Genomic DNA, 11,378 nt, shown 5'->3' with positions numbered 1-11,378 from the left:
AAGAAGGGGGAGGGGAGAGGAGAAGAAGAGGGGAGGGGGAGAAGAAGGAGGGGAGAGGAGAAGAGGAGGGGGAGAAGAAGGGGAGAGGGGGAGAAGGGGAGGGGGGGAGGGGAGGGGAGAAGAAGGGGAGAGGGGGAGAAGAAAGGAGAGAAGAAGAGGGGAGGAGAAGGGGAGGGGAGGGGAGAAGAAGGGAGAAGGGGGAGAAGAAGAAGGGGGAGGAGAAGAAAAGGAGGAGGACAACTGTGGAGTCCTTGGTTCTTTCCCTGTAGTCGTTTCATGACCCAACTAGGGAACATCATCAGTGCTAGGAGGAGGAAGGGGTGGTTTTGTTTTTTTTTTGCTTTTTTAGCTCTGAGGACCTTCCCTAGTCGGGTCATGAAACGTCTCACTAGGAAACCCACCCAGGCTCAGCTCCTCCCTCCTTTGAACCTCCCTCTTCCGATGACCTTGATCGGCTCCAGCCGGAAGCCCACCCTCCAATTTTATTTTATTTATTTATTTATTTATTTGTGTCTCTTTTTGCCTCTTCCTTCCGGCAGTATTCCAAATTCCTGGCCCTGGGCCTGCCCTTCGCCTTCACCCAGCAAGACATGCCGAAACTCCGCCGACAGATGTACAAGGAGCTCTGCCACTGCAAACTCATTGCATGACAGCCCGGCGGCACCCCCCCCCCGGCCCTCTCTCTGCCCCCCCCTTCTTTGCGCCCACCCCCATCCCGCCCACCCATCGGGGGGGTTGCGGACGCAGCCGAACCGCCGTCCCGTCCGAGGTCTGGAGCAGCCGCGGTCCGGGAGCGCCTCGTCGCCCGTCCAGGGGGCAGGGCCGACCCTCCCCGGGTTTCAGCCAGAGACAAGGGGGCTGTTTTGAGGTTTGATCCACCGGACTTAACGTGGGGACGGACCGGGGGGGGCGCTTTTTTTTAAACCCAAGTTACCCCCCCTGACCCCCTTTTTTCTTTTTCTTTCTGATCTTTCTGTTTGGTTTTTGTTCCTATTTAAACCCAGGACAGGGTGGGGCTTCTCCCGGGGGTTTCGTTTGGGAAATAGGGGAGGGGGGGGAAGAGGGTTGGGGGGGTCTGTTGCCCGAGAAGAGGGATCTACCCCTCCAGGGGGGCTCCCTGGAGATCCAAGAAAAGCACGGGGAATCCTGAACTCAGGACCGGAAAAGGGAGGAGGGGGTGTACGGGTGACCCCTGTGCACACAGCCCCCCCCTCCTCCCGAGCTTTTGTCACCCCGTTAGTTCATAATGTATTTTTTTTTTCCTCCCCTCTCCCCCCCCAAAAGGGGGAAAGCGTTGGAAAAAGAGGGGAGGGGGCTGGGCTGGGGGGGGGGCGAGGTTTCTACACTGGGGCCGAAATTGACTGAAAACAAGTGTTTTTTTTTATACAATGGCTGCCATTGTGGGAAATAAAAATTGTTCTTTGGAGAAGCATTCAAGCGAGACGGACGTGTGATGGGAGCTGCAGGCTGTTTATTTTTATTTTTATTATTTCCCCCCCCCCCCCCGAGGTTCAGAGCTCTGCGATAGCGAGCGGAAGAGGTCAACCAATCGGAATAGAGCTGGGCGAGACCTCGGAGGTCTTCTAGTCCAGCCCCCCCTCCCTCCAGGCAGGAGACCCTACACCATTTCAGATAAGTGGCTGTCTAGGCCAGGCGTCTTCAAACTTGGCCCTGTTGTGGCTTGTGGACTTCAACTCCCAGAATCCCTCAGCCAGCTCAGACTTGGCCCTTTGATGATTGGTAGACGTCAACTCCCAGAATTCCTCAGCCAGCTCAGACTTGGCCCTTTGATGACTTGTGGACTTCCTGGCTGAGGAATTCTGGGAGTTGAAGTCCACCAGTCATCAAAGGGTCCCAGTTCCCTCACGCTGGCTGAGGAATTCTGGGAGTTGAAGTCTACATGTCATCAAAGGGTCCTAGTTCCCTCACGCTGGCTGAGGAATTCTGGGAGTTGAAGTCCACAAGTCATAGAAGGGTTAGTTCCCTCACGCTGGCTGAGGAATTCTGGGAGTTGAAGTCCACAAGTCATAGAAGGGTTAGTTCCCTCACGCTGGCTGAGGAATTCTGGGAGTTGAAGTCCACCAGTCATAAAAGGGTCATAGTTCCCTCACGCTGGCTGAGGAATTCTGGGAGTTGAAGTCCACCAGTCATCAAAGGGTCATAGTTCCCTCACGCTGGCTGAGGAATTCTGGGAGTTGAAGTCCACAAGTCATAGAAGGGTTAGTTCCCTCACGCTGGCTGAGGAATTCTGGGAGTTGAAGTCCACAAGTCATAGAAGGGTTAGTTCCCTCACGCTGGCTGAGGAATTCTGGGAGTTGAAGTCCACCAGTCATAAAAGGGTCATAGTTCCCTCATGCGGGCTAAGGAATTCTGGGAGTTGAAGTCCACCAGTCATCAAATTTGAAGACCCCTAATCTAATCTCTTCTTAAAAGCCTCCATTGTCAGAGCGCCCACAACTTCTGGTGGCAGGCTGTTCCGCTGGTGAATCATTAGGAAATTTCTCCTTAATGCCAAGTGGCTTCTCTCCCTGAATACAGGTAGTCCTTGACTTAGCAACAGTTCGTTTAGTGACCACTCAGTGTCACACTGGCACTGAATAAAGCAACGTTAACGACCCTTTTAGTATCCCTGCGGTTGCGTGATCCAAATCCAGGCGCTTGGCAGCTATCTCACATTTACGACAGTCACAGCGTCTCGCCGGGGTTACGCCATCTCCTTTTGCGACCTTCTGACAAGCAAAGTCAAGGGGGGGGATTCATTTAACGACCAGGTTGCTAACTTAACAACCAGAGTGATTGACTGAACAGCGGTGGCGAGAAAGGTCGTAAAATGGGGCACTTCACAGGTCTCACTTAGCAACGTTTTGGCCTCCGTTGAGGACTAAATGTAGTTTCCATCCATTGCTTCTTGTCCGGCCTTCAGGAGAATGGGCAGGACCCCCCTCCTTCTTTGTGGCAGCCCCTCAAATACTGGAATTCTGCTATCATGTGTCTCCCCCCCAGTCTTTGATGTCCCCCCCATTTCCACTTTTGGCCAAATAAGGGGTACGAGAGAGAGGTTAGATCCTGCACCCCCGTTTCTCCGCAGCCCCTGGGGGGCTTCAGTTACCGCTGGGCTTCTGGGGGGGGGAGCCTCCTGAAAAATAAGCACGCCACCCAGAAAGGATGGGACTTGTAGTCCCATCGGCACCAGCTTTGAGCTCGTGTCATTCTTCCTTAGCTAGTCCTCGACTTAACGGCCGTTCATTTTGCAACGGCGCTTCGAAAAAGCGTTTTTCATTCTTAAAGACCGTTGGCAGCCTCCCCCCCCCCGATCACGGGGTCCACATTCAGACGCTTGGCAGCCGACTCGTCTTTAACGACGGCCGCCCGTGTCCCGCCGGAGTCACGCGGTTCCCTTTTGCCACTTTCTGACGCGCCAAATCCCCCCCCAGGGAAGCCGGATTTGCTTAACGGCCGTGTCGTTACCCAGGATAACCGAGACGAGAAAGGTCATAAAACGGGACAAAACTGACTTAACGTCCGCTTAGCAAGCACAGGAATTTGGGGCTCATCGGGAAATTTATTTTAGCAAGCCAGGCCTAGGATAGCTGGCTTCATCATCATCATCATCTTCCCTTTTGGGAGATTCATTTCCGGAATTGCCGGGCGCAGCCGGAAGAGTTTAAAATGGCAGCAACGGAAGGGGAGCCGGTCTGCAGCTTCCAGGGGTCCGTCCTGAGGACCACTTGGGGGCCCCTGGGCCAGGCCCACCGAGGAGCCCACCCCTGAGAGGTCCTGGCTGTTCACTTCCTCATAGCTGGGGAGGGGGGGGGCAGCTCTCCAGATGTAAAAGGGGTCACATCCTCCCAGGAACTAGGTTGGCCCCAGCGCCCTCCAGTCAGTATCTCCCACCCACCCACCCACATTAGCGCTTCGGCAGTGGTGGGGGGTTGCTGTCCCCTACCAGTGTTTCTCAACCTTGACCATTTTAAGGCACGTGGACTTCGACTCCCAGAATTCCACAGCCAGCAATGCTGGCTGTGGAATTCTGGGAGTTGAAGTCCACGTGCCTTAAAACGGTCAAGGTTGAGAAACACTGCAAGTGTAGGAGCAAGGTTAGCCATGATGGCGCAGGCAGACTGCCTTTCCACAGCCAGCAGTTCGATCCTGACCGGGGCTCAAGGGTGACTCAGCCTTGCGTCCTTCCGAGGTCGGTAAAAGGAGGACCCAGATGGTTTTTTTGGGGGGGGGGTCAAATAGGCTCAGTAAACCGCTTTAGAGAGGGCTGTAAAAGCACCCTAAAGCGGTATATAAGTCTCTTTTAGTGCTAGACTGCACCTGGAGGGGGAGGCTCCAGGGCTTCCTGGGGGGGGGGGAGCAGATGGCTGGTTCTAGAAGCATCCAAGGAGGTCCTGGCAGACTCTGGCTCGGTGGAAATCGGAAGGGGGGGGGGTCTTAAATGGGCTGGCGATGCGTGGGGAGGGGAGCGCCCTCTGCCCATGCTCAGAGTTCGTAAGGGGCTTGGGGCCAATGCAGCCAGCATCCTTTAGCTTGCTGGGGGGGCTCCGATTGCCCGTCTTTCGGGGTTCGAAGGCAAAGCGAGCTGGCCTACAGCGGGGGCCCGTTTTATTGCTCTCCCCTGCTCCCCCCCCAGGGCTTTCGGGGAGGCACTGGCCGTGGGGGACACTTGAGCCGGAGTCTCCCTAGGCCCTGCCTGGCCTTCGGCGGGCGAAGGAGCGGAAGCCTTGCTCGCCCGGTCGCGTTCACACGTGCAACGTCGCAAGGGCAACTGGGCGAGGAGGGGGCACTTGCAATGCGGGACTCGGGGCTGGGAATCCAGGAATTAGAGGGAGGAGGGGCAAGATACGCGGGCGGTAAAGGCCGCCCCAGTGGTGTCCAACTCGTGTCGTGGGAATGCAACTTGCGTGCACGGAAAATAGGGCACGCCCGGGACTGCCGTATTTTGCGGAGGGCGTCCCCAGCTTCCTCCCCACCCACAACCCGGGTCCTCCCATGCCCGGTGCACAAAGCCGGGCCCGGCGGCCGCCGCCGTCCCCGCCACGTGCGCCCCTGCACGGGCCCCGAAGGCCCGCCTCCCCCTCCGACCGTCATTGGCCGCCAGCGGCTTGCGCAAGAGGTCGAGTGACGCGCGCCTCGGCCAATCCGCGCCCGGTACTCTTCCTCCCCCGTGACGTCACCGCGCGCCCGCCCGCCCGTCTCCCCCAATCAGCGGGCGCCGACGTCACGTCTGACGGGCTGGGCCGCTCTGCCGAGAAAAAGGGAGGCGGCTTGGCCAATGGGAGAGAAGCCGGTCACGGAGATAGCTGGGCGGCGGACCAATCAGAGGAGCGGAGCGGCAGGGCGGGCCTAAGCGCGAGGGCCAATGCCCGCCGGGCGGGTGGGAGGAGCCCCGGCGGCGGTTATAAGGAGGCGCGAGGCGGGCGGGGCCAGGACCTTTTTCCACAGAATGTCTGCGAGTCAAGAGAGCCGGTGAGTGAGCCCCGAGGCCGCCCGTAGGCCGCGCCGCCCGCCCGCCCGGACCCTCCCGCGGCCGGCCTTCCCTGCCCGTCGCCTTCTTCTCCGCGCATCTCGCCTCTCCGCACGTGGCCGCTCCCGCTGGCCTGCTTTTTCCCCCCCTCCCCGCGGAGCGTTGGACTCTCCCGCGCGGCCCATGCTGCCCGCGGCCTGTGGGCGAAACCATTTTTCTCCCGCGGGGGGGGAGAGGAGAAACGATACGAACAAAGGCCGTTTCGCGGCCTTGTGGGCCCGATCCTTTTTTTTTTCGGGCGTATTTTTTCCGGGGGGGAGACCGGCCGCGCAGTCCCTCGCTCGGCGCCCGCCCCGATCCCCCCCGTTCCCTTGGCCGCCTTCCCGCGGGAGGGGCCGCTCCGACTCTTGCCCCCCCCTTTTCCGGATTCCCTCCCCCGAGCGAGGCTGAGCCCCCCCCCTCAGCGCCGGCGGGGCCCCCCCAGGGCGAGACGGGCGGGCGCGCTCCCCGCGGCGGGCGCGTCCGCGTTCCCGGCCGCCCATTGTCCTGGCGCGGCGCATCCGGGAAACTCGGGGCGCGTGACGTCATCGGGGCGGGGGCGGGGCCGGCGGCCTTAAAAGGCGCGGCGGAAGAGCACGTGGGCGGGGGAGGCGCCTGGCCGGCGGGGCGGCGCGCGCAGCTTCTCCCACCCACCCCCCCCGATCCTGACCCCCCCTCCTCTCCCGTCCCTCCGCTCTTGCAGCTCCCGAGACAATGGCCCGGACGGTATGGACCCCGACGGCGTCATCGAGGTGAGGACGGGGGACCCCCCCTTTCCCTCTGGCCCAGGGGGGTTGGTTGGGGCGGGTGGGCCTCCTTTGGCTCAGGGTTCTAGTCCCCATGAAGGAGGAGGGTCCCTCTCTTCTCTCCCCCTCAAAAAAAGAAGAATATTGGCTCCCCTCCTTAGGAACTGGTGTAGCAGGGGAAGGGGGGGTCTCTGGGTTCACCCTGCTTGGGGTTGATAGGTTTGGGGTTCCAGTCCCTGTAAAGGATTGTCCCCCCCCCCCACAAAAAGATGTCTGGCCTCCTGCTTAGGAATTTGGTCTAATATGGGGGTATCTATAATTTCACCCCATTTGGGGTGGCAGGAAGTCTGGCCCAGTCCCTAGGGTTCTAGTCCCTATGAAGGAGAATGGTCCCTCTCTTCTCTCCCCCTCAAAAAAAAAAGAATATTGGCTCCCCTCCTTAGGAACTGGTGTAGCAGGGGAAGGGGGGGGTCTCTGGTTTCACCCTGCTTGGGGTTGATATAGGGGTATCAGCCCATTTGGCTGTGGCAGGAAGTCTGGCCCAGTCCCTAGGGTTCTAGTCCCCATGAAGGATTGGCGCTCTCTTTCTGCCCCGCCCTCCCCCCCCAAAAAGAATATTGGCTCCCCTCCTTAGGGATTGGTGTAGCAGGGGAAGGGGGGGGTCTCTGGTTTCACCTCGCTTGGGGTTGATAGGTTTGGGGTTCCAGTCCCTATAAAGGATTGTCTCCCCCCCCCCCCCAAAGAAAGATGTCTGGCCTCCTGTTTAGGAATTTGGTCTAATATGGGGGTATCAGCCCATTTGGCCGTGGCAGGAAGTCTGGCCCAGTCCCTAGGGTTCTGGTCCCTATGAAGGATTCTCTCTCTCTGGCCCAGTCCCTGGGGTTCTAGTCCCTGTGAAGGATATTCACACACACACACACACACACCAAGGAGACTGCCTGCCCCACTAGTTGGGAATTGGTGTGCTAAGGAAGGGGATCCATGGCTTCCCCCCCCCCCTTGGTGGCAGGAAGCCTGGCCCAGTTCTGGGGTTCCAATCCCTGTGAAGGATTATTTCCCCCCCCCCCCAAAAAAAAGATATCTGGCCTCCTTCCTGTTTAGGAATTTGGTCTAATATGGGGATACCTATAGGGGAAGGGGGGTCTTTGCTTTCACCCCCTTTGGGGTTGATAGGTTTGGGCCTCTAGTTCCTGCTTATGAATTTAGTCTAATATGGGGGCATCTATAATTTCACCCCACTTGGGGGTAGCAGGAAGTCTGGCCCAGTCCCTGGGGTTCTAGTCCCTGTGAAGGATTATCTCACACACATACACCCATAGAAACACAGCAAGAAAGGTGCCTGACCCACTACTTGGTAATTGGTGTGTTAGGAGAAGGGATCCATGGTTTCGTTTCCCCCCACTTGGAGGGTGCTGGGCATCCCGGCCTGTGCCAGATTTTTATCGCCCCTGAGAAGTATAGTTACTCTTCTGCTGTCAAAAGGGGGGGGGTTTCCCACAGTTTCACTTTGGGGGAGAGGGGAGGCGCGGTTTCTGGGGTGCCAAGGCTGACCCTTTGCCCGCTTCTCCCCGCAGAGCAACTGGAACGAGATTGTCGACAGCTTTGACGATATGAACCTGTCGGAGTCCCTCCTGCGAGGAATCTACGCTTACGGTTTTGAGAAACCCTCTGCTATCCAACAGCGAGCCATTCTCCCTTGTATCAAGGGTGAGCCCAGATAGGGAAGGAAATGGGAGGGGGATTTTCTGGCTTTCCAGAGGCTTGGAGGGAGCTGTGTCCAGGCACTGTGGATACGATGCCCTTTGATGCTCAATATTCCCTCAACGATAACACCAGAACCAGAACAACAATATTCGATTATCGATAAAGGAGGGCATTTGTAGCTCAGGGCTGACCTGAGGGGTCCTTGGTGCCCTCCCAGCTTTCCTGCGAACGTTTCATTACCCAAACTAAGCGACATCATGAGGACTAGCACCGATGAGGTGGCCTAGCTTGGGTGATGGAACATCTGCAGGAAAGTAACCGTGCTCAAGAGACCCCCGGGGACCCCTGACGATAGGAAAATGGGTAAAAACTTGAATTTTCCGTTGCAAAGACGGGCAGCGAGGTGAATCCTGGAGAGTTTTGTAACAAGTCTGCTCTGGGATTGGAATCTGTCTTGAGGAGGGAAGAGGCTTCAGTAGAAGGGAACATTGGCTGTTCAGGGTTGTACTGAGGGGTTCCCAGTTCTTGGGGGGGCCAGCCCTGTTGCTGAGTTTTGCCAGCTGCCTGTAGTTGGCAAGCCAGCTGTGGAAGTCCCCAACCAGACTCACATCTGGGGACTCCTCGCTTTCTGAGACCAGCAATCCTGCCCTGCTAATGGGCAGAGAGGTCCCTCTCCGCATGGCTGCCATCTTACATCTATGGGGGGCGACAGGAGCCGTCCCCGTTTCATCTCCTTCCCAGTGGCTGCTCGCCAGTTCACGCTGGGGAGGCACAACAAAGTGGGGGGGTTGGCCACGGCAGGGCAGGGGGGGCCGAGGGGCGGGTTCTCCATTGACTCCTCCCGTTTTCCTTCTCTCAGGGTATGACGTCATCGCCCAGGCCCAGTCTGGCACTGGGAAGACCGCCACCTTTGCCATCTCCATCTTGCAGCAGGTTGAGTTGGACCTGAAAGCCACCCAGGCCTTGGTGCTGGCCCCGACTAGGGAGCTGGCTCAGCAGGTAGGGGGGCTCTCTTTCCCTTCCTTTCTTAACCAGTGGAACTACTGGCCACCAGAAGCGGTGAAGGCTTCAACACTGGAAGTCTTTAAGAAGAGACTGGACGGCCATTTCTCTGAAATGATCAAGAGATTATCCTTCCTGAGCACGGGGTTGGGCTAGAAGACCTCCAAGGTCCCTTCCATCTGTTATTCTTTCTTCCTTCCTTTCTTCTTTCTCTCTCCTTTTCCTTTGTGTCTCTGTATTTCTGGTTCTTTCCCTCCCTCTATCTGCTTTTCTCCCTCTTTCTGCTTTCCTATCCCTTTCTCTGTTTCCCTTTCTTTTTTCTTCCTCTCTCTCTCCCGTTCTTTCTCTTTTCTTTTTCTCCTTCCTTCTCTCTCTCCCTCTTTCGGTTCCTCTCCCTTCCTTTCTCTCTTTTCCCCTCTTCTCTCTCTTTCCTTTCTGTCTCCTTTACACGGATGTCCCTGTTGTGTCAAGGAGCACTTGTGAGACTGCGGGGGGGGGGAAGGACTTGGCAACGCTCCTCCGTCTGAGTCGCCCGCTACTTGATGGTAGCTCTCACCTGGTCCCTGCTACCTGGGCAAAGGGGGGCCTCTGACTGTGGCCCCTTCTTACATCTAGCAGGGGGAAAGCAACTTTTTCCTTATTCATCCCAGCACGGCGTCTCTCCCAGTGGCTGATGACTGGTTCATGCTGGGGAAACAAGGGCGGGCGGGCGGGCGGGAGAACCCTCCGGGACAGGGCCCCTTCCCTTCGCCAGCCCCCTTCCTGACCAGGTGTCCTTTTCCCTCCTCCTGACAGATCCAGAAGGTGGTCATGGCTCTGGGGGACTACATGGGGGCCTCCTGCCACGCCTGCATAGGGGGGACGAACGTCCGGGCTGAGGTTCAGAAGCTGCAGATGGAAGCGCCCCACATCATCGTGGGGACCCCCGGGCGGGTGTTTGACATGCTGAACAGAAGATACTTGTGTGAGTACATTCCTGGGGCTCCCTCCCCTTCCTCTTCTTCCCCCAACACACACACACACACCCAGAGAGGCTCAAAGACACATCACGAGGCTGGAGCAGCTGTCCTGGGGCTGCACATTTCCCAAGAATTTCATTACTGGGGGGGGGGTATCAGCCCCTTAACTTCACAACCATTTGGTATTAGCTGCCCTGGACTCCAGGGGGCTGGGGGAGATTGGGGGGGGGCTTCTGGGGAAACAAAATTTGAAGTGACTGCTCAGAAAACATCTTGTTTGAATGTAGGGGGGGGGAGGCAGCTTAAGAGGGGGGAGAAGTTAGACTTGAGGATTTGGACGGGCGATTCTCCTACTGACGGGGAGGTCCTTGCCTTAATGGCCACCATCGCAGCCCAGTCTTTTCGTTGCTAAGCGAGACATTTTGTCAATTGAGTTTTGTTCCATTTTACACCCCCCTTTTTTGAATTTTTTTTTTTTACTGATTGTCTAATTTCACAATTAAACATTTGAAAAGCAACGTGGCAGCTGAGTTGGTCAGCAATTCCCCAGCACACAAATATCTTTAGTTCAGATCTCAAGCGATGACTTTAAACATTAAATACCCTTTCTCGCCACATTCGTTAAGCGAACGGCTGCGGTTAAATAAGTTTTATTTTGTTCCCCCCTTTTTTATTAGTTCATAATATAAAATACAGAAGGAAAAATGGAGGGGGAGGGATGAGAGCAGGATAGAAAAGAAGAGAAAAAGAAAGAAAAAAGGCACCGACTCCCTTTTGTGCGGTAGAATTAAGACAGGGACGTCCAACCTCCCAACTTTTTTCCTTTTCCATAATAGCATAAATTAACTTTTTTAAATTTTTTAAGTCCTTTTGCTTCCACCTGGAAACGGCTTCTGGACTTTGTCCTTGGGAAGTGGGGGGTGGGGGTGGAAAAAATGAAACTTTTAACTGATTAGATAAACGAGTTCTTAATTGAAACCGGCTCCTGTGTTGACTTTACTTGTCAGGGGACTCACGTGACGCTCCCAGGAAGCTGCGACCGTCATAAATACAAGTCAGTTGCCAAAGTCTGAATTTTGATCACGTGACCCAGGGGTCCTAAGTAGGAGGAAACGGTTCCTGGGTCACGCTTTTTCCAGCCCTGTCACAAGTGTGAACGGTCACTAAATGAGTTGTCGTAAGGCGAGGACCGGTTGAAATTCTAGTCAACTCTTGCCTTTCTCAGCCAAAGGAGCGAAGGGTCGTTCTTACTGAGGAGGGGTCCGGCCGAGGGTCTCGGGGGCCCGGCTGCCCTCCTTCCCTGCTGCTGTTCCGTGATGATTACCCCATGCGTGTCATCTGATCCCGTGCCCCGATTCCCCCCTTCCGGCCCGCGTTCTGCTGGGCAGGGGGAGGAATCCCCGGGGTCGGGGAAGTGATCATGCCTGGATAAGCTCCCTGAGACCAGCAGATGGAGGT

General features: G+C 56.7%; 2 protein-coding genes and 2 non-coding genes across 4 annotated transcripts in view; all 4 read left to right on the top strand.

The window, feature by feature from the left end:
- Positions 1–650, top strand: part of SENP3 (SUMO specific peptidase 3) — a 16,169-nt gene extending 15,519 nt beyond the window's left edge. Inside the window, exon 7 of the mRNA XM_029286480.1 lies at positions 540–650. Within this exon, the coding sequence (XP_029142313.1) occupies positions 540–650 (111 nt within the window). The remainder of the gene's footprint in view (positions 1–539) is intronic.
- A 4,793-nt stretch (positions 651–5,443) lies between these two features.
- The window catches only part of LOC107298258 (eukaryotic initiation factor 4A-I), a 14,759-nt gene continuing 8,824 nt past the window's right edge, over positions 5,444–11,378 (top strand). The window contains exons 1-5 of the mRNA XM_015827631.1: positions 5,444–5,472; positions 6,213–6,261; positions 7,830–7,962; positions 8,819–8,958; positions 9,757–9,951. Of these exons, the coding sequence (XP_015683117.1) occupies positions 5,450–5,472; positions 6,213–6,261; positions 7,830–7,962; positions 8,819–8,958; positions 9,757–9,951 (540 nt within the window). The 5' untranslated portion in view covers positions 5,444–5,449. The remainder of the gene's footprint in view (positions 5,473–6,212; positions 6,262–7,829; positions 7,963–8,818; positions 8,959–9,756; positions 9,952–11,378) is intronic.
- Positions 9,522–9,662, top strand: LOC114923463. Its single transcript, XR_003810632.1, has one exon. It is a non-coding gene; the product is annotated as a small nucleolar RNA SNORA48 (small nucleolar RNA).
- LOC114923464 lies at positions 11,229–11,365 on the top strand. The gene has a single exon (XR_003810633.1). It is a non-coding gene; the product is annotated as a small nucleolar RNA SNORD10 (small nucleolar RNA).

This window comes from Protobothrops mucrosquamatus, unplaced genomic scaffold (genome assembly GCF_001527695.2).
Source record: "Protobothrops mucrosquamatus isolate PMUCROS unplaced genomic scaffold, P.Mucros_1.0 scaffold3821, whole genome shotgun sequence".
Taxonomy (NCBI): domain Eukaryota; kingdom Metazoa; phylum Chordata; class Lepidosauria; order Squamata; family Viperidae; genus Protobothrops; species Protobothrops mucrosquamatus.
The sequence above is the reverse complement of the archived record's forward strand: the minus strand, read 5'-3'. Positions and strand labels throughout refer to the sequence as shown.